General features: G+C 34.9%; 2 protein-coding genes across 2 annotated transcripts; one reads left to right on the forward strand and one right to left on the reverse strand.

Annotated features, from left to right (window-relative positions):
• Positions 1–1813: 1813 nt before the first annotated feature.
• Positions 1814–2811, reverse strand: LOC116192579 (heavy metal-associated isoprenylated plant protein 39-like). The gene is made up of 3 exons (XM_031521163.1): positions 2634–2811; positions 2440–2518; positions 1814–2239 (listed from the first exon to the last, which is right to left on the reverse strand). The coding sequence occupies exons 1-3, from the start codon at positions 2640–2642 to the stop codon at positions 2013–2015; spliced, it is 315 nt and encodes a 104-aa protein (XP_031377023.1). The 5' UTR covers positions 2643–2811; the 3' UTR covers positions 1814–2012.
• A 9728-nt stretch (positions 2812–12539) lies between these two features.
• Positions 12540–15719, forward strand: LOC116191468 (O-glucosyltransferase rumi homolog). The gene is made up of 6 exons (XM_031520260.1): positions 12540–13043; positions 13122–13750; positions 14267–14459; positions 14593–14657; positions 14767–14977; positions 15056–15719. Exons 1-6 carry the CDS (start codon positions 12858–12860, stop codon positions 15422–15424), a joined length of 1653 nt encoding a protein of 550 aa, XP_031376120.1. The 5' UTR covers positions 12540–12857; the 3' UTR covers positions 15425–15719.
• Positions 15720–26482: the final 10763 nt, after the last annotated feature.

Below are 26482 nucleotides of genomic sequence, written 5' to 3' on the forward strand. Positions count from 1 at the left end.
CTATGGAAAAGGCAGACGAAGAAGATGAGGGTGAGGGAGGGGTCCTTCGAGGCGGTTGATTCTCTGAGGGCTTTCTGCTGCAGTTGGGGAAGAGGCTCGGGACTTGCCGGAAGTGGAGGATCGCTGGAGGTGAAACGGCGCTGCCCCGCCCCTCCCTTCTCCCATCCTTTCCCTTTTCCCTTTTCTTTTTCATATATTTTTTTTATTTTTAAAATTTTTTATAATTATTTTTAATAATAAAAATTCTATGGGGCCTATGTAGCCAATATCTGTGCCCCACATGTCACCTTCAAGTGCTATGTCAGCTCATACTGTTAGAATTAATGGAGAACGTAATAACATGCTGAAACGTATAACGAATCAATAATTTGTGTATTTCTCTGAAAAAAAAACTTCATGCTAAAACTAAAAAAGAGCGTATAGTTCATGCTTTTCTGTGTAGTTTTCTCTTTTTATATATATATATATATATATAAGCTAATCATATCTAATTTTATTCCATAAATTATCGTTCAATTTTTCCATTCATATATCATTACAACCGGGCAAGGAGAAGGGTCAGTTCCAATTCCACATGATAGAAATGGAAACGGCATCGCAGTCTTATACTCTTTTTTTTTTTTATAGGTGCCATACTATAGGGTTCATGTGACCGAGTGGAAACATACATAATGTATTTCTTTTCCTTCCAGCAATAAATTAATGATGTTGGTTATGAATAGGAAAGGCATTGAGCGTGGGATTGTCAGGAATTAATAATACCTCTATGATCACTGAAAGCAAAATCTACCTAAGATAACATTATTTTAAAACAAATGTATTTTTTTGCCTTTTTTTTTGGGTTAAATTTGTGACAGGGATCTGTCTTTTGACGATATCCATGCAACAGCTATATATAGCGTTTGTTAATTTATGGTGATTCGTGTGGAGGGGGGGCCATGCATGAATCATGCTGATGTAGAAGCAGCAATCTTCAACGGCTTGAAGCATCCCAAACCTGCATTTTTTATAAGAGAAATTGTCATCGATCGGTTGTTTTTTCTTCAAGAGAAAACCGATGTATATGCACGCATGCCGGCTTTGTTTATTTTCGCATAATAATCCAACTCTACCCAACTCAGCTATATTCTTTTCCATATTTAACTATATAATAATTACTATTTTATCTTTTTTCCATTTAATAATACTTTCTTACTCATATTTTTTCCTAATCATTTTTAAACTTTCATTTAATAATACTTTCTCGCTCATATTTTTTCCTAATCAATTTTTAATAATAAATTTTCTATCTACTTTCATTTATATGTACATACATATATACATATATATATATATATATATTTTAATACATCAATATATTTCTCAATACTTACAATCATTACACAAAATGAAGTGAGGTTAGATCACTTATCCAACTCGAAAATCAAAAGCAAGTTGTATATCGTCTCATAGTCATGGGGTTGAAAATTATTATATCACTAGTCGACGGTGCAAAATCATCCTTAAGCGAAACAATAGAGTTGTCATAAGCCATGTAGGAAATCGACCCTTTACGTGTTAGGGTGTGGCATCTATTTATCTATAATTTTGGTACGCACTCTAAGTGTTATTTTTTCGAATCTGAATCCCTATATCAACCCTGCACATAGCAATTGGTCTGGGGTCCAGAAATGAAAGGGCTCCTTTTTTATTTTTGGGGTAAACAAATGAAAGGGGCCCTTAGGCGCCCGCCTAAATCGTGATTCATGGCTAACGTATATATGATATGCAAGTTGATGGACATATAAACCGAAATTTTTGGACCTAAGAAAAACAATCTGCAAATCGTAAAGGAAAACTGGATAAGGAAATTATTACTCTCATAACATGACGATATAGAAACTCATGATATTAGTTACAAAAATCTATGAAAAAACAAACAATTATAATTGCAAAAAAGGCAAGAAGCAATTGAAATTTTCTTAGTTTGGCATATACCAAAAGCTCAGATAAATCAAAGGCGTTGGTTGTCATTATTTCTTCTCATCTTTCTTAATATTGTCAGCTAATTTCTTATTATCGTCAGCTTCTTTCTTATTTTCTTCCTTTTTCTCTTCTTTCTTTTCCTCCTTGGCTGGGCCAACCGATATGATCTCCACCTTCCCGATCTTCTTCAACTTCTTCGCCACCACAACCGTGTCCATCTCCCCTACCACCGTCACCTTCTGCTCCTTCACATCCGCCGCAATCGCGTCCACTCCTGCTCATTAATGTTAATTAAACAAGCAACATTAATTAACAGGACTGCTGTTTGTGGTTGGTTAATCATCTGATGTCTCCAAGGATCGAAAAAATGACAATAAACGATTACTGGAAACACGTGCCATATAGATGTGACACCAGAACTAATTAACAGGTCTTAGTATGTACTATAATATAGAGAAAGATGTATACAAGTACCGTAGACATCAGCAACGGCCTCTATGGCCTTCTTCTTCGTCTTCTCGTCGGTCATCGTCATGAGCTTCACTACCACCTTCTGCATATACAAAACGATTTGCATGGCATGATGAGCAAACACAAAAAAGCGCGAAATTACCCTTATTATGTAAAGCATATCATGGATGGTGATGTATATCTATTATAGACTTTACCTGTGCCATTCGAAGCCGATGAGGGGCTCTTTTTTTGGCTTGAAGAAGTCGATGAACAGTCGAACTCTGAATTGATGATCATATATGTAGTGGTCGGGGTAGTGCTAATTAGCTGATATATATATGTGTATAGGCGTTGACCAGACCCATCTGCACACAATAGTCAACGCTTTAGTTGGCCAGTGGTAGGTTCACATTATGCAATCACAAAGCCTTTTCCATCATCGTTCCTCTCATATGCGCTTGGTTGATTGACAACTTATACTGTTTATTTTTCCAATATTTTTTCTAGCCATAAATTATTTATTTTTTCTTCGATAGCTCAATCAATAATTAGTCGCTGGCCACACTCTTCGCAGAAACAATTAAAGAAATAACAACACCAGGCGGTGAACAAAATTACGAGTGATGCTCGCAGGGCATCCACTCTTGAAAATTCGATGGACTTCTATCCGGGCTATAATAAGTCCTTTTGGAAGCTTTTCGTGAGAGGTAATAACCTTTCCTCTTCTACCTGTCATATTTCAGGTTCGCTTTAGGCGACGTATACATTTCTGACAATACTTGTACCCGAAAACCAAATCCGCTCCAATAAATAATCGATCGTCTTTAGAATCTTCTTCTGATCAATCGATCGGCACATGCCATGCGTAAAATCTATTTGGAGCACCTAAACCTTATATAACGCCTCACAGAACTTTGAGGCCCAATAGGCCTTGGCCGAGTGTGGTTATTGTGTCTCCGTGCCTCCGTCTCTACGTAAGTTTGCTTTGCCTTGGGCCTAATCTAACTGAAGGATATTTGGTCCGCCCATGAAGAACCCGATTCATCCGACCCGATTCGAAACCCGTCTTTTACTCTCGTATATTGAATGCATTGATATGCATTACTCTTCTTTTGATGAGTGAGAAGTAATGGCATTGAAAGTGGAGGTTATAGAAGAAGTAAGTTTCTATAACTCCTGCTGTTATTACATGTAATTAAACAGAATGTTTAATTGGCATTGGTGGCTGCACAAATATACGAGAAAGGGCAGCCCATTGTGTCTGTGAGCATGTAATGTGTACATGCTGGGCAATAGTGCATGGGTAAGAAACAAAGGGAATAAGAATAACGCGGTGTGTGCTCCCATTAGAAATAGTGCGAGAGAGGCTCTTGTGCTGTGAATCTTGCTTGGTTCCTGCTCAATACATAGTGAGAATCCATCGCCGTAGCTTTCTTTGTTCATTCTTGCAGCCGGATCGGTACATGATCAACTCCACGAGAGGAATTTCTAGAGCCCGATAAAAGCACGTAAAGGTAACTCAAATTTTATCTCGGTTAATTATTTTGGGTTATTAGTATTCGGGTCATGTTTCCAAACACTAACACATCTCAATAAACGATCTATATAGAGAGGAATTCCTAGGAACCCGATAAAAGCACGTAAAGGTAACTCAAATTTTATCTCGGTTAATTATTTTGGGTTATTAGTATTCGGGTCATGTTTCCCAACACTAACACATCTCAATAAAATATATATACATATATATATATATATATATATAAACTTGACAGCGGAACAATAAATAGGATCATAAAGGTAAATATCATAATATCATTAGGTTCATTAATGTGTGAATTTTAATATATATATATATAGAAAATTGATTGCGTGAAACAAATAGGATCATAAAAGTAAATATTGTAATATCATACTGTTTGAAAGCAAAATCTATATCTGAGCATTTTTTATTATATATCTAGAAAAATTGGCTAATTATATTGATGAGAAATTTTACTTAATAAATTGTTATAAGGCTAATAATGATTTTTAAAATTAATTAAATAAAAATAATTTTAACTAATTCATAAATTAAATTAGAATCCTTTGTTAATATTTCTTTGGATATATAATCTTTAATTACAATAATAATAATTATTATTATATTATTTATTTAATTTCTATATCACATTTATTAGAAAATTTGTTATAACGATAATACCTTTCGAAATTTATTTTTAGTTGCACGGACTCAATAACTTAGTTCTACCTTCCTTTTTTAAAATTTCTCCTTTTTTTCATTTTTAAAAATTTCTATGAACTTATATAATGTTTCAGTTTTATCCCACTAATATTTTCTAATATGTTTGATTATAATCCTAATTTTTTTTCTCCTCCCTTTCCAAGCACATCTCCTTGATAATCAATCTCAAAATAGAGCATGTGCTATTTATATTGTAAAAAAGTCAAATTGTAATTATTTTAATGTAATATATGTACATGTGTTTCCATTATTGAAAGATTCTTTTTTTTCCGTACTTCCAACTAACCAATATGCCCATTTATCTTGAAATAATATATAATTTATCAAGCAACTCTTGAAATAATATATAGGTTATCAAGCAACTCTTGAAATCATTAAAATACACCCATGTCAATAAAACAATAAAAAATTAATTAAGTGGCACGTATTTAGTTTTAAAAAAAATCGATTTTATAATTGTTGAAAGTAATACGAAAGGAATTCCACAAGTTTATATAATGATTTAGTCCAGTAAAATATCAACTTAAATTTTTGGGTTGCAAATGAGCTTAAATCCTCATAAGTGTAATTCCAACATTTGGTACCAGAGCCTTAACAGAGTGTACAACGGTCCTCACCAAGTCAAAACTGATGAAGCCAAAAAAAAAAAAGGCTTTCGGAACAAAGAGCCTGGATAGAATATGCAACGATCCTCACGAAGTCAGAACTGATAAAGCTTCCGAAAAGAGAGCCTGGATAGAGTATGCAAAGATCCTCACGAAGTCAAAATTGATGAAGCCCGGAAAAAAAAAATCAGAATAGAGAGCCTGGATAGAGTATGCAACTATCCTCACGAAGTTAGAACTGATGAAGCACCGAAAAAAAAAATAGGGTTCCGGAATAGAGAGCCTAGATAGGGGTCAGTTGTTGAAGGTACGTGTTTAAGGGTACGGGCCACGGTAAAAGAAGTCACACGTTGCACGTGAAGGTTGTCAAAATCACAAATCAGAAAATGTGTTGAAGTTTGTGGGAATAGAGATTATGGCTAAATTTTCATATCTCGAGAGCACAACCTCAAAAAGTCTGTGCGAGGAGAAGGTTCAAGGCAGAATTGACATGGACAATATGCTCGAAATTCTATCGACATTTGCTCGTTTGGAAGAATTCTGGCCACCTTAAGATGCATTGTACCATCCCAAACCACTCTTTTGAAGAACCTACAATGCGCGCAAGGCTAGCTGCATCAAACTAACATGGAGATACTTGATACTGTCAATAAGTTGCGCAATCTATAGGTTATTTGGCTGGACAAGCCCAGTCAAGTGATGCTATTAGAGCCGAATTTGGAGCACTTCACTGGAGAAATCCACGAGCTACGCATATGGCTTCCAAAGCAACCAATGCGATCACAGCCCGGATCCCTCAATTAAGTGACATTTTCAATCCATCAGGCCTAAAACCGTATAAATTCAGTTGAAATTTAATACAAAATAATATGCACATTTATCGGAAACAAAAAGAAAAAAAATCAATGTCGTGCAATTCTGAAAAAAATAACATAGCACGCACCTACCATATATGTTTACGTTAATTTGGTTATTATATTATTATTATAAAAAAAAAAAGAGAAATAAAATATTAATTTTTTTGCTTTATATTTTTAGAGCTAGTTAGTGAACATAATTTTGACTACTAGCATTGCGAGAGAGTTAGTCCCTAGTATTCAATTATTATTTGATCGAACTTCTTCTTTCTAGAATTGGGGAGTGCTGTCATCCTCATCTTCATCGAGGGATGTCATCATTGGTATCGTCGTCATCCTTCTCAACTCGTTGGCTTCCTCCGGAGAGATTTTGTGGTTGTCTCCAGTGGGTGACACTTGCAAGTGGGAGGCAGAGGACCAAAAAATTCAAAATTATCGAATATTATGTAGATGGTAAAATTTCCTAAATATTTTCAAAATGTTCTATTATATCAATATCTAATAAAGAATATTCATCCAATTTTACAATTTTAAAGTTCAAAAATTAGCTATATGAGAAATAGTTGCGCGACTATATACTATCAGAATTATATATATATATATATATATATATCTTAATATATAATATTTTGTGATTAGATATTAAATTTTTATCTTAAATAATATGTTCAAAATTATCAAATATTATATAGATAATAAAATCTTCTAAATTTCAAAAATATTTCGTTATGACGATATCTTATAAAAAAATATTCCTTTTATTTTTAAAATTCAATTATTCTCGATTTATTAAATTAAATATTGTATCAACAATATCTCATCTGAAAGTTGGAAAATATTCTGTTTTACTCCAATGATCAAAAAAATATCTTTTAAAATTTTAAAAAATAGTTTTTATTGAAAATTACCATAAAAATTCAAAAACTCAACAAATAGAGAAAATCGAGTTTTATCATACCATATCTTTTAAAATTTTAAAACATTGTTTGTATTAAAATGTTAATATAAAAATAATAAAATTAACAAATTCGAGAAAATTCCATTTAACAATTTAAACGTTTTGAGACCATTTAACCTAATCCATTATAGTTATACTTTATAATATAATATAATATAATATATATATATATATTGATTTCGCATTGGGAAAAGTATTGTTTTGGTCTTTTACCTTTCATTAGTTTTCTATTTTAATCCTATTTCTATTTCTTTTTCTATTAATCCTATACCTTTTTATTATTTTTTGCTTTCATACTTCCATTACTTAAACCATTAATTTTGCTGACATTACACCCACATAAGATGCCAGCATTATATATATATATATATATATATATCAACACGTGGCTGCTACATTTCAATCCCAATTTAATGGATAAAATTAGGAAAAGAAAATCAGAAAAGGAAGAAAAGAATAGAAAATAAATAACAAAGACCAATTGAGACCAGTACGTCATCTACCCATCTTCTTCAACTGATGCAGCATTTGTCTAACCCAAATCAGGGATCGGAGCGATTGCCCCTGCAGCCACGACCCAACTTCAGCGAACTTCATCCCAGTTTCCTTCATGAGTTTAACGAGATTACGGTTTGGGATTGTATAATTGCCCTAAAATCCTTTGATTATGAGCTTCAATTTCGAAAATTGAGTTTAAAACCACTGAGATTGTGGGGGCAAAGTTTATAAAGTTAGGATGAAGATTATGATCACGGGATCGGGGTGAGTTTTCTTCTATGTAGTCTGAGTTCATGCTACTTTCGATCCTCCAACTCCAAGTCTCTGTTTCACCGAGAGACAGTTTCTTCTTTTCTTTTTCTTTTTAACTTTTATTTTGTATATTCTTTCTTTTCCTTATTTTTCCTTTAATTTAACCTTTTAACCTTTTAAAATATATAAATGTGGCAGCCACATGTTGATATGTATGTGATGCTAGAGCATCTTATTCGGTACCATGTCACCAGAATTAACGATTTAAATAACGGAACGATGAAAACATAAAAGTAATGAAATGTATAGAATGAATAGAGAAAAAGAAACAGAAATAGGACTAAAGACAGACCGAAACGATACTTTTCTCATTTTACATTCGCATTAGAGAATTTCTATATTTACGACAACCCTTGACTCCGAAAACCAAATCCACTTCAATATATAATCGGTCATCATTAATAAAATCTTCTTCTCAATCGATCGGCACTCGTGAATCTATTCGGGTTGCACTTAAACCCTATACCCATATAATATAATCCACATCACAGAATTCAATTTGCGTACTTTCAGGCCCCAATAGCCCTTGGACGATTTTGGTTATTGGTGGCTCTGTCTCCAAATACATTTGGGCCTAATCTAACCCAACTCAATTAACGATATTCAATTAATAGTTGATTAATGTTTTCTTTTTTTCCTTTTTATATATTTTAATTATGGAGAAGCAAAGCGAAATGAAAGTCTTATAACTTTCAAGATTCATGGTCTTTTCCTACTGGTAGAATTTTCAAACTCCCGTTCTCGCCGACAACCCCGCTCCATCGATTGGGACCAACCTACTTTTTTTCCGTGGACCAGCCCAAAGTAATGATTTATCCGTAACACCGATAATTCCGGTAGGTAGAAGACGTTCCAAGGATGGCCAGTGCGCACGAAGACAAATGACCCGAGATAATTCCAGGAAAACTTTTCATGTGAAAGACTGGTATGGCCTACTAAGAGTTAGCGAGGGGGTAGATCTATCGTATCAGACGGGATAAACGGTAATATATATACTATATGGTAACACGAATTTGATTTGGAGGAAAAATATATGACATAGCACAATTATTTTGTTTTTGTGTTAATTTTATCACAATCTTTTAAAACTACACTATATAACACATTGTTTAGGATTTAGTGTCAATTTTATCACAACCTTTTAAAATTACACTATATAACAGATCATTTAAGGTGTAGTGTTAATTATAACATGACGTCAAATCTTCCATGAGAATTAAACAGAAAAATGATGTGGCGTACATGCCGAATAACTCATATTCCGACCCGCCCGATACCCTTTTACCCGCCCGACTCTCTCACCATCAATACCCGAATCACATTCCCGCATCTTCACACATTTCTCCTCAAATTTCTTTTTAGTTTAGCACTTTGCCATTTCTCTTTCCTATTCACCCACGAGCTTGCCAATCTCTCTCTTCACACTTCTCCCTCTTTTGATCCCATAGAAAAAAAAATGAATTACGGTTTGTATTTCATTTGACATGTGTGAACTTCTCTTTTTCTTCTAACAATTTTTCATCCCTTATTCATTATATGAACTGCTCAATATGTGATTTTTTTTTCATTATATTGATGGTGAGGTTGTTTTCCGAGAGAGCAATTTTGTATTTGAAGAGGTAGGAATGTGATTCGGGTATTGTTGGTGAGAGTTTGGTAGATAAAAGGGCATCCGGCAAGTCGAAATATGGATTATTCTACATGTGGTGAGAATCTGGACTAACTATTCATCCACACGTGTCTCATATCAACCGCCTTCCATTTAATTTTCACTAAAAATTTAACATCATGATAAAATTAATACAAAAGTAAAATATATTTTTCTCTTGATTTAGAAAAGTGGGACACGTCTAATTAAAATGCTAACAAGTTGGGCAGTACAGAGTGCGGATTAAATAAGGGGTGCGTTTCCTCCTTTCCCACGAACTGATTGGCCATTGGGCATGTGCTTGACTTTCCATTCGCCCCCACCAACGTTTTCTTCAAATCAGGGAAAGACAAACAAGAAATAAGAATTTCACCGACAATCATTGCCCTCCCACCTATTTCCTTCCAATCAAAATTGATCAAAACAAGAATTGCAGAGGAATCTAGAAACTGGACTGCAGCCCACCGCAGATGACATGCTCAAACACAAAAACATTATGTTAACTTCTCCTGAAAAATTATGCTTGATAATCATAATACTCATCGTAATACTTATATCATTGGGGGTATAATTTTTTAACTGGAACAATTTTCAACTTGATATTAAAAAGGATATAACAACACTTCAAAAATACATGTATTATATTTTTTCTTGTGAGATCAAGGAATGTTGTCCTAATTTGGACATAAATATTTCTACAAATGTTTTCATTCAGTTATCGATTTGCCTTAATTATGAAGTCTTTTCAAGCGAATTTCCAGTATGATAAATGTCACGATAATGGAAGAACTGCTTTGTTTGTTTATGGAGTATAATTTAGAGTAAATAGGCATTTTGATCCCTGATTTTGGAAAGTTAAATCATTTGAGTTCCTGACAAATTTTTTACATCAATTGAGTCCTCATCATTTTCAATTCAATATGGTACTCGTTACATTATTTAGGTCCCTATGATTGCAAAATTGCATCAACTTAGTCCTTGAGTTTATCAATTTGCATCAATTTGGTCTCCTATCGCATTAGATTGGTCATTTTTTATGCAAAATATATAAAGTGATTCTTTTGGGTAAATTAATTAGGTCCTTCCATTATGATGGTGTTAACTAAGGAGCATGTTCCATCATTTATATCCTATATTTTTTTCTTCATTTTCATTATTATTTTCCTTTTTAATTTTTTTTAAAAAAAGAAAAAACAGTAGGGGAGCTTCGATTGAGGGCTTCCCCCGCCATCAAGCTCCCCCAAATGAGGTCGCCATAGGGTATGGACACACCAACGACCTTGCTTGGGGCGGAGGTTGCCTTGGGGAGCCCCCAATCGGAGCTCCCCCTCTCATACTACTTTTCGAAAGAAGTAATTTGATTGGTATGATCCACTGTTTAATTTTATATGTATTATAAAATAAGATAAATTCTGGGAAGAGACAAAGTTTTAGATTCGAAATAGAATGACTTATTATTTCTTCATTCATTCTCATCCAATCCAAAAGGTTTTTTCTTCTTGGATGAGCTAAATGGAAATTGGCACATACAATCCGCCCAATCACTTCTCGTGGATTTTCTTATCATGAATCCACTGATTTATGCCGCTTCCGTTTTGCTGCTAGATTAACTGTCGCTTGGACTTAAGAAAGAATCGCTTGGATTTATCCATGGTTTGTTTATTCCTTATCCTAAAAATTCTATTTCAATCCGATCAATAATGATTTAGGATTAAAAAAAAGATTTGATTTTTTTTTACATTAATGTTTAAATATTTATATTAATATTTTAAAAAGAGAAGGAGCAGAAAGGGCTCCCCTTCAATTTTTTTTTCAAAATATGACGAAACGACGTCGTTTTGAGTGACTAATCTAAACGACATTGTCTCATCATTTAATTTTAAGTTTTTAAACAACGAAATGACGTCATTTTGACTAGTGACTCAAAACGACGTCGTTTTGTCATATTTGACCAAAAAAAAAATAGAGAGAACCCCCCACCAGAGCTCCCCCTCCGGCGAGCTCACCTGGGAGAGGTCGCTAGCGGGATAGCCCCAATCGGAGCTCCCACCTCTGCTCCGTCTCTTTCGAAAAGAGATGGCGTAGAGGCGATAACTCCAGCTGGCCCCCCTGCAACCTTGTCTGGGGGAGCTCGACGGTGGATAGCCCATAATTGGAGGTCTCTTACTGTTTTTTTTTCTTTTCAAAAAAAATTCTATTAAAAGGGAAAATGAAAAATGAAAAAAAGGACCTAAACGATATAGCATGCTCCTCAATTAACACAGTCATAACGGAATGACCTAATTAATATGCCAATAAGAATCTCTTCATGTATTTTACATAGAAAAGGACCCATTTGATATGACATGGAACCAAATTGACACAAATTGATACACTCAATGACTAGATTAATTCAACAGAAGGACCTAAATAATGTAACGAAGACTATATTGATGCAAATTGAAAGAGTCAATGACTCGATTAATGTAAAAAATTTGTCAGGGACCCAACTGATGCAACTTTCCAAAGTCAGGGTCCAAATTACATATTTATTCTATAATTTACGCCACTTTACTTTTTCTTTAATTCAACGACATAATTATTATTTTATTTTTTTATCTTTTTCGTCGGTATAATTATAAATTTTCTCATATATTTTTTTAACTACCATTATAATTAATTTTTTAATATTAAATTCTCTCAACTATTCATTACTTTCCCTATAATTCAACAACACAATCATTATTTTTTTATTTTCTTTTTCAATTTAATAATAAATTCTCACGTATACTTTTTTTAATCATTATTACAGCTTCACTTAAATATATATTTAAATATTTAGAGAGAAGCGTAGTTAAACTCTGCTCCATTACTAAACGCCACTATTTAGTGAGTCGACTTGACTCAAACTGAATTAGTCACCATTGATTGAATTGTGGAACCCACCGAAAAACTATGGTAACATTAAAGTGGAGAACTGCCTAATATTCTAAGGGATATCGTTGAATAATGTTTGGTAATTTCCCTGCAGATGGAGAGAGGCAGCAGCCACTTGGTCAGAATGATCCCCGTATCATCTGCCACTGACAGCGAGCGAAGTGCCCAGTTGTACGCTTAAATTTCAGTGTTTCATTGAAGGGAGTATAACATAACAACATAGAGGGCAAAAATAAAACTTATAATTTTTAATATAACATAAAGCGGTCGGGAGTCGTGTCGTGTCCGTCGTCTGCCGTAGCTGATGTGTCGACAAAGCACAACCTGATCGAGCAGCTTCGACTTGGCAGGCCGTCCACTAAATGAGCCAAAAGTTGTATATTACAACAGGCGAGACCCTACTATGCATCGACTCCAGCTGTGGACGCGGCGTTTACGCCTGCCGGGCACGACCTCTCAGTGGCGGCCTCCGCTGCTCATGATCGGGAAGGGACTGGGAGCTATAGCAGCAGCCCCAACTCTTATCCTATTCGTCTTCTCGGCCTTCGTCTTTGCCACGTTTCTCTCTACTCTGAAGAACGATGACAAGGTAGCTGTTAGTTCGGTAACTCTCACAGTAAGGGGCATAAACCCATAGGAAAGTCATGAGTTGTTATTGTGTCTGCAGTGGAATTTCCGGGCTATTCATCAGGCGAACGTATCGGCAATCGTCGCCCAAAACAATCCGGCGAACGAAACGGGAGTCACATCCCAGAACCATCAGCGGAGCATCCAACCACCACCGATACTTGAATTCCCTCTTAACTGCGGCAGTGGCGGGAACAAGACCAATGGGACCTGCCCGAAAAGCTATTATCCGGCAACATTTGGGCCCAAGCACGACCAGCTCCTGGGCCAGTTACTAGAAGCCGGTACATGTCCAGACTACTTCCGATGGATCCATGAGGACCTCCGGCCGTGGAGGGACTCTGGGATCACAAGGGACATGGTGGAGAGAGCCCGAAGAACGGCCCATTTCCGGCTAGCGATCATTGATGGCAGGGCCTACGTGAAGAAATACAGGAAGTCTATACAGTCGAGAGACTTGTTCACCATATGGGGTATCATGCAGCTTCTGAGGAGGTATCCAGGTCGGGTCCCGGACCTGGAGCTCATGTTCGACTCTGACGATCGGCCCGTTGTCCAGTGGAGGGACTACAGGAGAGCCAACAGCACAGCCCCGCCGCCACTATTCCGGTATTGTGGGGACAGGTGGACGCTGGATATCGTGTTTCCCGATTGGTCCTTCTGGGGTTGGTAATGCCATCCCTTTCTTGCTTAATTATCATTGCCAAATAAAAATCTTCCATTTTCTTATCTTTGTTGGTTAATTGTCAATATCACAGCCGTCATATATACCGTGGGCCTCACATTCATTTTCTTTCGTGAACACAATAACTGAATACGACTGTCGTCTGTCAATCTAAAGAAATACCTCTTCAATTGTGTTTGGTATGGTGCAACAGAAAAGTAGTAGAATGAAATTGCCATACATACGTTGTCGTATTTTGCTCGGTGATCCAATTTCATTTGATTCCCATTCCATTGTGAAGTACGCACAAGGTTATGTTTTGCGGTTTTTATGCCATGTTAGATAGGAGATTAGTTATTGTGGCTAAACATTTGAAGTGATGAAACATGTAACGAGCATGGTACAGAAAGACGTTATAGCTTCCATGTGAAGTCCCATCTATAGCCGATGCTACGACTCAACTACTATATATATTTCAAGATTTTGAGGTTGTAATGGAATTGAGCATTGTGTTTATGAAGGGCTGAGATCAATATAAGGCCATGGGAGAACTTGCTGAAAGAGTTAAAAGAAGGCAATGACCGGACCAAGTGGACTGACAGAGAGCCTTATGCGTACTGGAAGGGGAACCCTTACGTGGCGGAAACCCGAAAAGACCTACTCAAATGCAACGTCTCCGAATCACATGACTGGAACGCTCGCCTGTTCATCCAAGTAATTAATCGATCAATTCCCTTTCTTCTGTTCCTAATGGCAATGGTCGATGATCGAATATCAGATAGATCCAGTGTCTAGCTGCGGTAAACCTTACTGGCTATAGCTGAACAATATCCATGTCACTGCACAGGACTGGATCAAGGAATCTCAGCAGGGATTCCAGCACTCCGGCCTAGCAGACCAGTGCACCCACAGGTGAGGTCGCATCTCCCCGGTCATATCAATCAAATGCTCAGTACATATAATTTTGGTGAGTGTATGTACTAACTCTGCTTTTTTCTCTATCCTGATTGAACATAAATAGATACAAGATCTACGTAGAAGGCTATGCTTGGTCGGTAAGCGAGAAGTACATTCTAGCATGCGACTCCACGGCTCTGCTCGTGAAGCCCCACTACTACGACTTCTTCACCCGAAGCCTAGAGCCCCTCCACCACTACTGGCCCGTAAGAGAGAACGACAAGTGCAGGTCCATCAAGTTCGCGGTCGAATGGGGTAATACCCACAAACGTGAGGTAACGTTTCCCCCCATAAGCCAAGCTCCAATGCTTCTTTAGCCCCCGAAAGTAATCATATGACCGAACGCAATGCAGGCCGAGGCAATGGGCAGAGCTGCGGCAGCCTTCATCCAAGAGCAAGTGAAGATGGAGGACGTGTATGATTACATGTTCCACCTGCTGAACGAGTACTCCAAGCTCATGAGGTTCGTGCCCAAAGTGCCACATGGGGCAGTGGAGATCTGCTCAGAGGCAATGGGCTGCTCTGCTTCAGATGGGCCACATAGGGAATTCATGATGGAGTCGTTGGTTAAGGGTCCATCTACTAGTGGGCCCTGCAGTTTGCCTCCACCCTTTGAGCCCAAAGCGTATGCTTCTCTGTGGAGGAAAAGCATCAGTGCCATTAGGAGGGTCGAGAGGTGGGAGAATGCATACTGGGATGAATTCCTCAAGAAGAATCAGTAAGCTCTAGATTGAAACAGTTATCGATCGGTAGATGAAAGGGACCGAAGCATAGAGAAATATAGACCAACAAAACTACGTTGAAGAACACAAAAGTAGGTTATCGATCGGGTCCCCATGATATCGGGAAATTTATATCCACGTTTGTAAAGGGAACTCTCGATTCTTAATCATCCTCCTCCTCCTCCTCCTCTTTCTAGGACAGACTGAGCATTTAAGATGTCTACCAAACAAGGGTGCCCTTATGGTTCTTGATCATTCATTGGATATTGTCGACCGTACGGTCATCATTTACCCATGCTTCTGCTTTGCTCGATTTGCGAAAAATAAGATTTTCTGAAATGTGAAATTAACAAGTCCATATACATTTACATGCCTGTTTGTCATATTCCGGCATCACCAGGGGAAAGTCATATACACCTTTCCTTATTTCGTATCCCGAACACTTCAGTTAATAGGTGACACTAATCGTGCGGCTTTCAGTGGCCATAAGGGAGGAGAGAAGAGTAAGGCACTTGCCCAATCGTGTGAGGTGTGAGGTGTGTCTCGACCTCGAATGCCAAGCTTAGGCCTGTTTGGTTTGATGATTAGATTTTAAAATCATGATTTTGATTTTAACTATACCCACTACACAACAAAAACACACGTTTCCCAAGTCAAATTTATAATATCATCTCATTTGTCTTTTTCTACGATCAAAATCAAAATCAAAATTAAAGTTACTTTAACTCTGAAACCAAACGCTTCCTAAGCATTTCAAATACGAGCTAGTGATGCGAAAACTAGCTAGATATCCCATCAATTGCACACTTATATGAAACTTACATTGCGTTTGATAATAAAATTAAATTTGATTTAATTTAATTTAGTTTGACTTGAGGAGATAAAGATAAAAGTGATTGGGAAAAAAAGCAATGATTACTTTGTTGTATTAAGAAAAAAATATTGAATAGTTGAGAGAATTTAATGATTATGCTGTTGAATTGATAAAAAAAATGTTGAATAGTTTAGAGAATTTAGTATTAAAAAAATTTATTGTAATAATAGATAATAAAAAGTAAGTGAAAGAATTTGAAAAAAAAATAAATAAAAGTAATAATTATATTGTTAAATTGAGGAAAAAATTAATTCAAATAATTTAAGTTAAGTTGATAAACAAACTAAGCAAAGAATTGAATGAGAAGCGACAAATATGACACTTGGATGCTTAGCAACCAACACCGTATTCAATTTGGTGAAAGACATTGTTCGGATGGGATTTGTTTCTGGTATGTGATAATAAGTCTGATGAATAGTCTTTTTCATCCTTCTTTCTGCCTTTTGCATCACCATTATATTTTGGCACCAACTGGATTTAAATGAACCCAAATTTGATGGATCGTGGTCCTTTTGGACCACTTTATCATGACTTGTTGATATGTACAAGTACAATTTTAAAAGCCATTTTTCCCCGAACAGGATTAATTAGCATAATCACCATACTGGTCAAGTTGACGTCGAAGTTCTATGACGGTTGCAGTGATTTATCATGGCAGATCACCATAAACTGGGATCGAGTTCTTAGGCTCTTTTCATTTTCATATATTTCCTAACCATGGAATTCCCATCCCATAATACTCCCGTTGACAATGTGAACAAATTGTTATATATGAAAATGGAATTAATTTATTAACATTGACACAAGTCTCTTGGTGTCCCTTACGACAACATATAGAAAAGAAGGTTGCCCCGTCGATACAACCTACTATTTTCCTCCATCACGATTAGTTGGATAATATCAATCTATATATATGAAACTTGTAGTGACCGAATAAGAGAGAAATATGTTTTTCTTGGTACGATGTTGATAATGGTAAAGCAATTGACTCGAGAGATGATTGTGATGGTGCATGCAACCCAATTTGATGCCAACTTTAACTTGCATGTGTATAACATAAGGAAGGTATTTCCAATCGAAAGGCATTTTTTTGGGGCTCCACCAAATGAGATGGGGAGGAGGTAAAGCTATAGTTCTTGCTTTTTCAAAATTCAAACATTCATTAAATTTTACTTTAATTGAAGTTTCTTCCTCCTAAATCCACCATGATGTGTGAGGATGACATCTTATCTAACCCATCAAGTTAAGCTAAACATTAACATAAAAACATACGCCAATCGGCTCCCTTTTCTTTTTGCTCATCTTGCACGAAAATCTAAGACTTTCGTAGTATTATCATTGTAATATATTGGATGATTAGGCTTGGTTTAAGAGTACGCGTTGCTAGTGACAGAACAGTCTTGAATTAAAATTACTTAGAATAAATTAAGATGCTTAGAAAGTCAAGTTGCAATCGCAAAAATTAGCCCAAAATTACTGGTCATGATTGGGAGATGGCTAAAAGGTAATAGCGGAGCCTCTCACTGCACTGCCAAACATACACTGGGACCGGTGCCGATCGATGATGTAAGATAAATTATATCTGTCTACTGTGAATAGGTCATGTTGTTGTCTAACTACGTACAATTATCAATCTTGTTAATTATTTGTTCCATACAGTAAAGTCAGTCTAACAATTTCTCCTCTAACTTTAAAATAAAAAATAATGCTCCTTTTCTCTTATATAATTTCTCATGAAGCAAAGGAAAAAAAGAAGCTGGAATCTATGGAAGAAAGCTAATTAAATTTGATTTGCTAGAACCCAACCCAACCCAACACAAAATGTCTAATGTAAAAGCAGGATGAGATAAATCACAGTGTGATGCAGTTGGTAAACTTTGATTCATATAAACAAATAGCTTTATATGTAGTGCCGAGATTTGAAATTCGCTATAAGTGTCTCGTGAATAAATCTAATTTGACACTTGAATGAGAACTAATTGCAATTAATAAGTTGAGAATAGTTGTGATTTGATCGAGAAAAAGAAAAGCGTGACGAGGGCATGAGGGGATAAGAAAAGCAAGCATCGCATGGTGTGAAAGAAGACACATACTCGACCCGGATTAATCCAACATTTACTTTCAAATGGCTTTTCCATAAAGCAACAGAGCGTGCCACATTAGAACTTATCTTGCTTCCATTAGAATTTTTCCCCAAAACAACTGTGGACCCCATCACCCATATCGTCTATTTTTGCTTGATTTTGTAATGTATATATATATATATATATTTGATCATGTCCAACGAGACAGCTCAACACATCAACTGGACCAAAAGGCAGCATGCCACCATATTCGTAGAGAAGCTATCGATTGTGCGTGTTGAGACTATTTCTCCAATTCCGGAATTATATATCATGATGATACATTCACGGTTGCTCGAGAACTTACTGCATATAGATATGTGACGTTGTTGTCATCTTAATTCGGGTAATAAACCAGACATGCATGAATGGGATCGATCGAGATATTAAATTCGACGAGGGTAGTTGATGTGGACATGGAAGTGAACATGGAGAGTTTGAGGCATTAGTTGGTAGCATACATATTTTGATTTGAGCTTACATTTGACAGTTCTAAACCCTTGTTTGTCCTCTCCATGTTGAAGCCTGTCTGGAGGAATATAAATCCTTGATATTCTCTATCCTGTGCTTTTGTTGTAGTTGGTTAGAAAGCTTATTTGGCCTCATTGGGGGGCCGATCCCATTTACTTATCCTTACCGTCAAATCAATTCGATATATGAAATTCCACAGTGAAAAGATTGATTTGAAGGCCACGATCAATTATATTCTCGAGGATCATAGATTTTTCGAATTAGTTTTGGTACATGTAAGTGATGATAAATCTCCCTTTTATCTAAAAACACTATTCGATGCATAAGAATAGTATTGGGATTTAATTGAAAGTTCTAAGCATGTTTATACGTCAACTTCTACATCTATAATTGATTTATAAAATGTTCTGTCTTAAGTAATTGTAAGTTAGATGGACACTGTTGGACATGAGGATCTCCCTTCCCGGCATTTTCAAAATTCATAGAGCCAATAGGGTCTGGAATTAGATCGAAATGATGCTTAGTAAGGGTGATCACGGTTTGGGTTGTGCCGCTTTCGGAATACCGCTTTCATCTGTTCAGAAATTTTAAAACCCGTGAAACCGAAATTAAGAAAATAACCAACCCTTATGGGTATGGGTTTTGACGGGTCAACTCTCGGGTTACCCAAGAAAAATAATATAAGAATAAAACTAAAAACTGACAGTGCAGAGAGTGGAAAAATGAAAAAAATCTTCATTAATCGAGACTTGTCCCATTAGGCTTTCGTGATTGTGATGCGTAGCCGAGCAACAAAGGTAGGAAGAGATGAAGAAAGATAAGGTTTGGAGTGGAACTGAGAATGATAAACGATCAGATGGAGAGGGAGAAATGTAAGTTTGAAGTAAACTATGAACTGTGACGTTTTTCATTATGAACTCTGATATTCGAAAGCTCAATTAGATCCTGACTAATCCAGTCTCCCAGCATTGATTTTTTTCATTAACAAAATTCGAACTCGAGATATTGCTTAAGGGGAACAAGTGTCCAACCGCATGAACCAACCTATGTTGGTATGGATCGTGATATTTTGATTGGCTTGGTTGGGTTGAGCTATTGGACTGGACTTGGCCTGAGCTCATATATTAAATATTAAACATAATATATTGTAAATTATATATATATATATATATATTATTATGTAAACTCGATTCGAGTCGAGGTATTCGGTTATGGAATTTCCAATCCCGAATAGTAACCGAAACCGACCAAAGAATGAGACCCCGACCCTAGAACCAAATTGTGCTCTAGAAGAACCGAAAATCCGGGGCAATTTGGCTCAGTTCGGATCGGATTTTCAGGCAACTTGTTTTTTTATCAGCCCTGATGTTTAACCGGTACGTCGAAACATATATTTCTCTTGGGCATGCGATGTCGATATTGTGTGCTTTTAACATGTCAAAACACAGCTATTAAGGGTTATCCATCTTTGGATTAAGAACAAGTAGGGAGTGCTTAATTAGATTAATGGCTAGGATATAGAAAATTAAAATTATTAATAATAATAAATTTCCTATACCCGAAAAACAAAGGATTATAATAATTGCTTTGTGGAGAAATTATTTTAAGCTTTGCAACTACATCCTTAAAATATACTCTACCAGAAGGTGTCTCTCTTGCTTGGAAGCATAGTCAGAATATGGGCCCCTTCCTGTTTTTCTTCTTTATAGACAAAATTAAGTTAAAATAAATGTCATCTTCTGTCATCTCCACATAATAAATAAATAACATTAATAGAAAAATGGGACCTAAATTGTGACAAAACAGAAAAGGGCAATTTAAAATCATTAAAATACTATAATATGAACGTTCGATTTTTATTCACATATACGTACCAAAAAATTGGTCTACCATTTAATAACATGCCCCCTTCAATTATGAGCATTCCTTCCCGTTAATATCTTAGCTAGGAGACACTTATATTTTTATGCGCAATGCCCTGTATCCTGGGTCTAGGCGAGAACCCGAATATAATGGCTAGTAATAGTTTACTGAAAATCTCGAGTAGGTATATACAAAATAATATATATGCATATATGTATATATATATATATATATATATAACTGCAACTCCTAAAGAATAAAATGTCAAGAAGTCTTATATAAATCATAATAATATTTTTCAAATGAATATAAGGTACTTATCTCAATAATAACTGTTACAGTCCGTTTGATTTTAGGGTCGATTTTTAAAATTTTAACTCTAACTTTAACTATATTCATTACACAACAAAAGTCAACAACATATTTTCTTCAATTTTTTTAACAATTCAATTCAATTTTTAATACTAAATTCTCTAAACTATTCATTACTTTTTTACACTTTTTCTCATAATTCAACAATACAATCATTACAATTCAATTAAAATCAAAACTCAACTCTACTTAACTCTAAAACCAAACACAACATTGGTAAAAATTCCGATGGCCCTTACGAGGCAACAATAAGGACCAAATTCGAGCTCCGCTCAAGCTTGGTTCCGAGGGTATACAGTTAATATATATCTGAAACTCGGGCATATTTGTTTAAAATTATATTCGAGTCGTCCATCTCATGTAAGCATCTTTTATGATCTAGCAACTCTCTTAAGATTTCCAATGCTTATAAATGGTATATATATTAACAATTTATAGTTAGAAAGATAACATTATTATGTAGCACATATATTTATAGGAGACAGCTTCATTAAGAAGTTCAGATAATTTTTTTTTATGATTTAAGAGACTAATATATATATATATATATATATATATATATATATATATTTGTTTTCCGCCAATTTCATTGGCTGGCAGCTAATCAATCAAAAGCCTATAAGGAAACAATAATATTTCTCTTGAATTATTGCTCATGTTTTCTCATCAAAGTTTCAATAAATTAATTCACCCTACAAAGATTCAATAAATTATAATAAATATACCTAGCCTTTAGATCTTAAAATTATCTTTTCCTAAGAATATGATATATTATCAACAAAGTATTGGTTAAGTGGTAAACGGCTGCAACCCCCGTAAGGAAAAAAGTGCAAATTCCAGTTCTAAAAAGCACACTTGTTCGGTGGAAGAATAATACCCTTTTAACGCTCGATCTTCCGAAATTGTAAGAAAAATGTTTCCTACAATTTCTATGACCAAAAAAAAAAAGATTCATTTTCACGACCAATAGGGTATTAAAGTAAAACAATATACCATGTCCTACAAAAGTGTACATGATCGTAAACATGGAAAATGACAACAAAATTATCCACAAAATTGTATCTTATAGATACAGCCCTTTAGGGGACCGAGGATGCTGAGGAAAACCATTCCATATCGGTTCCAGACCAATCAAAACTTAATACACATAAGATAACGCGACCAATGTATATTTGATTCAAATTAGCTGTATTACATTTCCCGTGACAATACAAACAGAATAAAATTTTGTAATAATGTGATTGTCAACGACAGATGAATTCACATTGCTAGTCCGTTGGAAAATGAATATATTATTGATTCTGGGCATCAAGAAAATGTTCCATCTGTGTAGGCCGCTAAACACTCACCAAGAAATTATAATTATGCCATACCCGGAATTCTCAATTTCGTGGATGGCTAAGTCGAAAATACTTACTACTGAGCAATCGTTAATCATGTCTACCGAGACCACAAAGGTCCATAAAAATTGACTTAAAAGTACTGCATACAACATATGCTTGTTTTCGGTGAACCCTCGACGTCGAACTCAAACAAATGCCTCTGACCTGCCCTATTGGAGAAATAGATAAATCAAGATCTTACTAGCTAAGCCCGGACGCTACATAATCTTCTAAAAATATGATTCCTGCTCAAAATATTGAGGCTTTATACCTTTCTCCGTAGGACCGACTAGATCAAGCTAACTAAAATGCGATCCACATGTAATTTTTTTGGGTCTGAAAGTACGAAAATAACCCATGTGGCATTCGTTCAGTGGTGGACAGAATGTAATTATTATACATATGGCCACCAACAGGAGCTTAGTCCGTGATTATAATCGATAATCTGTATCGTGATATTTTGACGAGAAGATGACGGAGGGGACCCTGCTTTCCTTTCAGTAGGCGCAGGGTAGCAGAGAAGGACTGAAAATACTATCGTGCGCCAAGAATGAGGCACACGATTAGAGGCGCAATCTCCGGGAACCTCTCATTATAACCATAAGTGTGGGTTTCAGTAAATCGCACAGTAACCTTTTGACTAATTTACTTTCTGGAATTTTATATTATTTTTTAATCACGATTATTTAGGGAATATATATATATATATATATATTGCTATAGAGTAAGATCTCCTTTTTTTGTAACTTCTATTTGTAGCAAACTTAACCATTCATGTAGTTCCTCAAGAAAAATAGGTGTGTCTGACTTTTCGTTTTAAATTTATCACGATTGTTCTTGAATTATTAAAGTTCATGAAAATAAAATGAGACCGCCCTTCAATTAAGAAGACCATTTTTTTAATACTAAATTTTGCACCCACAGTATGTGTGGCGCACTCAATAAAAATGTGATTTGAAATTTCACTTATGTATTTTTATCATTACATGCCATCCTTAATTATCATAATATAGTCATTATAGATTAAAAAATGCGATGACAATTAATAAAGAAATAATTAAAAAAAATAACCGAAGTTGAGAGAGGGTTTTAAGGAGAAAAAAAAGCAAAAAAAGAAGTGGGAGATGACCACAAGGATATTAGAGGGGAGAGAGGAGTGTTTAATATTTGAGTAATTTTATAATTTTATCCATCTATTATTTAGTTTTACTTTTTTGAATGGAGTAAAAAATAATAAAAATACTCTCGTAAAATTATGCAAAAATTGACTGTCATGGAACACTATATATATACCCTTCTGTTTACATTGGAGGGAAGTAGAGGTAAAGTGTATGGATTTCGTTTATCTATACTATATATAAAAACATGACAGGTTTATTAAGTTTTTACTATTAAAAAAATGCTCATATATTCTCGTGACTTTTCCTCATACCTTTTCGACTCGTGACTTTTGGTCGCATATTTTCACTACATATATACCGGCCTTATACTCTCGTTGTTGTTTGATGGCTTTCCTATATAGTATGCTCCAATAAAAGTTAATTTGATGGGCTGGTCTACAATTCACAATGTTGAAGATGCATGTATAGTACAAGTAAATTACTTTTATTTTTTTAAGTAAATAAATTACTTGACCTCAAGTAATTTATTTATTTTTTACATAACTTATTTGAATTATAACTAAATTATTTGAAATTATTCAAATAAATACATGCATTTTAAATATATCCATCATTGAATTTTATAATCTGACTTCGATAGACCTTCGCTATATAGTTTTGCCTCATCAAAAAGCCTCATAGTGACAGAGGTGGCGGTGATGGATCCCCATGCTCAGATCTCCCCTTTCATATCCTTTCATTTTTCAAATTACGTTACTTCAATGTCCTATTAAACCAATGAGTTTCTCATATTCAGCTTTATATATTTATATTATCATATATGTTGACGTTATAATTAATCAATGATCATTTAATGAACAAGATTAATTTACATGCAACTTACGATGTATCAGGTGCAACGCACGTACAATTCTACTAATATAGTATAAATAGATTTATAAACGATTATATGTGTCGATAGATGATGCCTACAAAAACTACTAAGAAAGACTTCTTTAATTTTCTATGTTGCTACTTGTGGAAATATGAGAATGGATGTTTGAATATTTTGTATTTTCTGCATGGATCATGTTATGGTTATGTCAATAAAGAAACCCTAAATATTAATATAGCAACATATTAAAAGGCAAAAATAAAGAAAAAGAAAAGGTAGTCAGCAGCCCGACCGAATCCACTATCAGCTACCTTGGAATTTTGTCCCCCATGGTATCCATTTGGCGCAAAGCAAAATTTAAAAGGACAAAAATATGTGTTGAAGCATAATATTTTTTTTTTGTCAATTTTATCATAACATCTTAAAATTATATTATATAGTATATCGTTTAGAGTGTATTGTCAATCATAGTACAACATTTTGTTTTTGTATCAATTTTATCACAACCTTTTAAAATTACACTATATAACACATCATTTAAAGTATAATGTCAATTATGATATAATTTTTTATGAAAATTAAACAGAAAGCTGATGTGACTCACAGAGTATGAATAGTGGGCCCAGATCCTTGTCACATGCAAAATAATTCATATTTCGACAGTCTGGTGCCTTTTCACCTGACTCCCTCACCATTAATATCTGAATTTCATTTCCACTTTTTTTTACACATCTCCCATCTCACTGCAGTCCCAAATTTCTCTTCAGTTCAACGCTTTTCCCTTTCTCCTCCTCTTCACCACGAGCTTGTCAATCTCTTTCTTCACACTTCTCCCTCTTTTATTCTTATAGAAAAAAACGAATTAAGATTTGCATTCATTTGAAAGGGTCTGAACTTCCATTTTCTTTCTAACAATTTTCCATCCCTTATTCACTATACGAACTATAATAAGTTCAATATATGATCATTTTTATTCTATTGATGGCGTGTTGGCTTTCAGAAAGAGCAGTTATGTATGTGAAGAGGTGGGAATGAGATTCAAATATTGATGGTGATGGGAGTCGGGTGGGTAAAATGGCACCGACCGGGTTGAAATATGGACTATTCCGCATGTGGCAAGAGTCCAGACCCACTATTCATCCACATGTGCTCCACATTGGCTTTATGTTTAATTTTCATGAAAAATTTAATCCATAATTGACACCACACCTTGAACGTTGTGTTATATAGTGTAATTTTTAAAGATTGTGATAAAATTGATACAAAAATAAAATGTTGTGTTATGACATATATTTTTTCTAATTTCAAAATGCTTCTTTCCTTTTCTTTCCCCTGCAAATAGAAAAGGATATATTAAATAGAAAATGACGTGGGACATGTTGCCAATAAAATGCAATTGTAGGCATATAGAAAAGAATAATAAATTTTCACCGCAAATAGAAAATAATAAATTAATTAAATGAAAGTGACATGGGATATGCTGCCAATGAAATGTAATGGTACTACTAGCAAAATTAATATCCAGATAATATTATGTCTATATATTACTCTAGATGAAGTATGCAAATTTAACATTTATATGTGTATAAATAAAGACATATACTAAAACACAAAAGATATTGTGTATGGTCAACTAAGGAGGAATGACTCATTTTGCAATGAATTCACGATAAATAATCTACATGCACGTAACTATTAGGAGCTATTTTCGCACATATGATATATTTAGCATGTAACAGTCTAATTGCATCCTTTTTCACCGAGAAATTATAATAGAAAGATTTTATCTTTATTGTTCATTATTCTAATAATCATACCGGATCGTTTGATCAGGAAAATCGCAGGACTGTAATAGTGAACCATAATAAAAAATAAAATTATAAAGTAAATACTGAAAACTCGAGTTACATATATAGTTTGACCAAAATCGTGTCTCGAATTTAAACTTCTACAAATTACAAGGATTCTCGAAGAAATA

This window comes from Punica granatum, chromosome 1 (assembly GCF_007655135.1).
Source record: "Punica granatum isolate Tunisia-2019 chromosome 1, ASM765513v2, whole genome shotgun sequence".
NCBI lineage: Eukaryota > Viridiplantae > Streptophyta > Magnoliopsida > Myrtales > Lythraceae > Punica > Punica granatum.

Excerpts from the sequence above, each read along its gene's own strand:
- LOC116192579 (XM_031521163.1), bottom strand. Across the intron at positions 2,240-2,439 it reads GGCCGTTGCTGATGTCTACG|GAGTGGACGCGATTGCGGCG; the intron begins GTACTTGTATAC and ends ATTAATGAGCAG.
- LOC116191468 (XM_031520260.1), top strand. The coding sequence starts at position 12,858 with ATGCATCGACTCCAGCTGTGGACGCGGCGTTTACGCCTGCCGGGCACG. Across the intron at positions 14,658-14,766 it reads GCAGACCAGTGCACCCACAG|ATACAAGATCTACGTAGAAG; the intron begins GTGAGGTCGCAT and ends GAACATAAATAG. Across the intron at positions 14,978-15,055 it reads GTAATACCCACAAACGTGAG|GCCGAGGCAATGGGCAGAGC; the intron begins GTAACGTTTCCC and ends AACGCAATGCAG.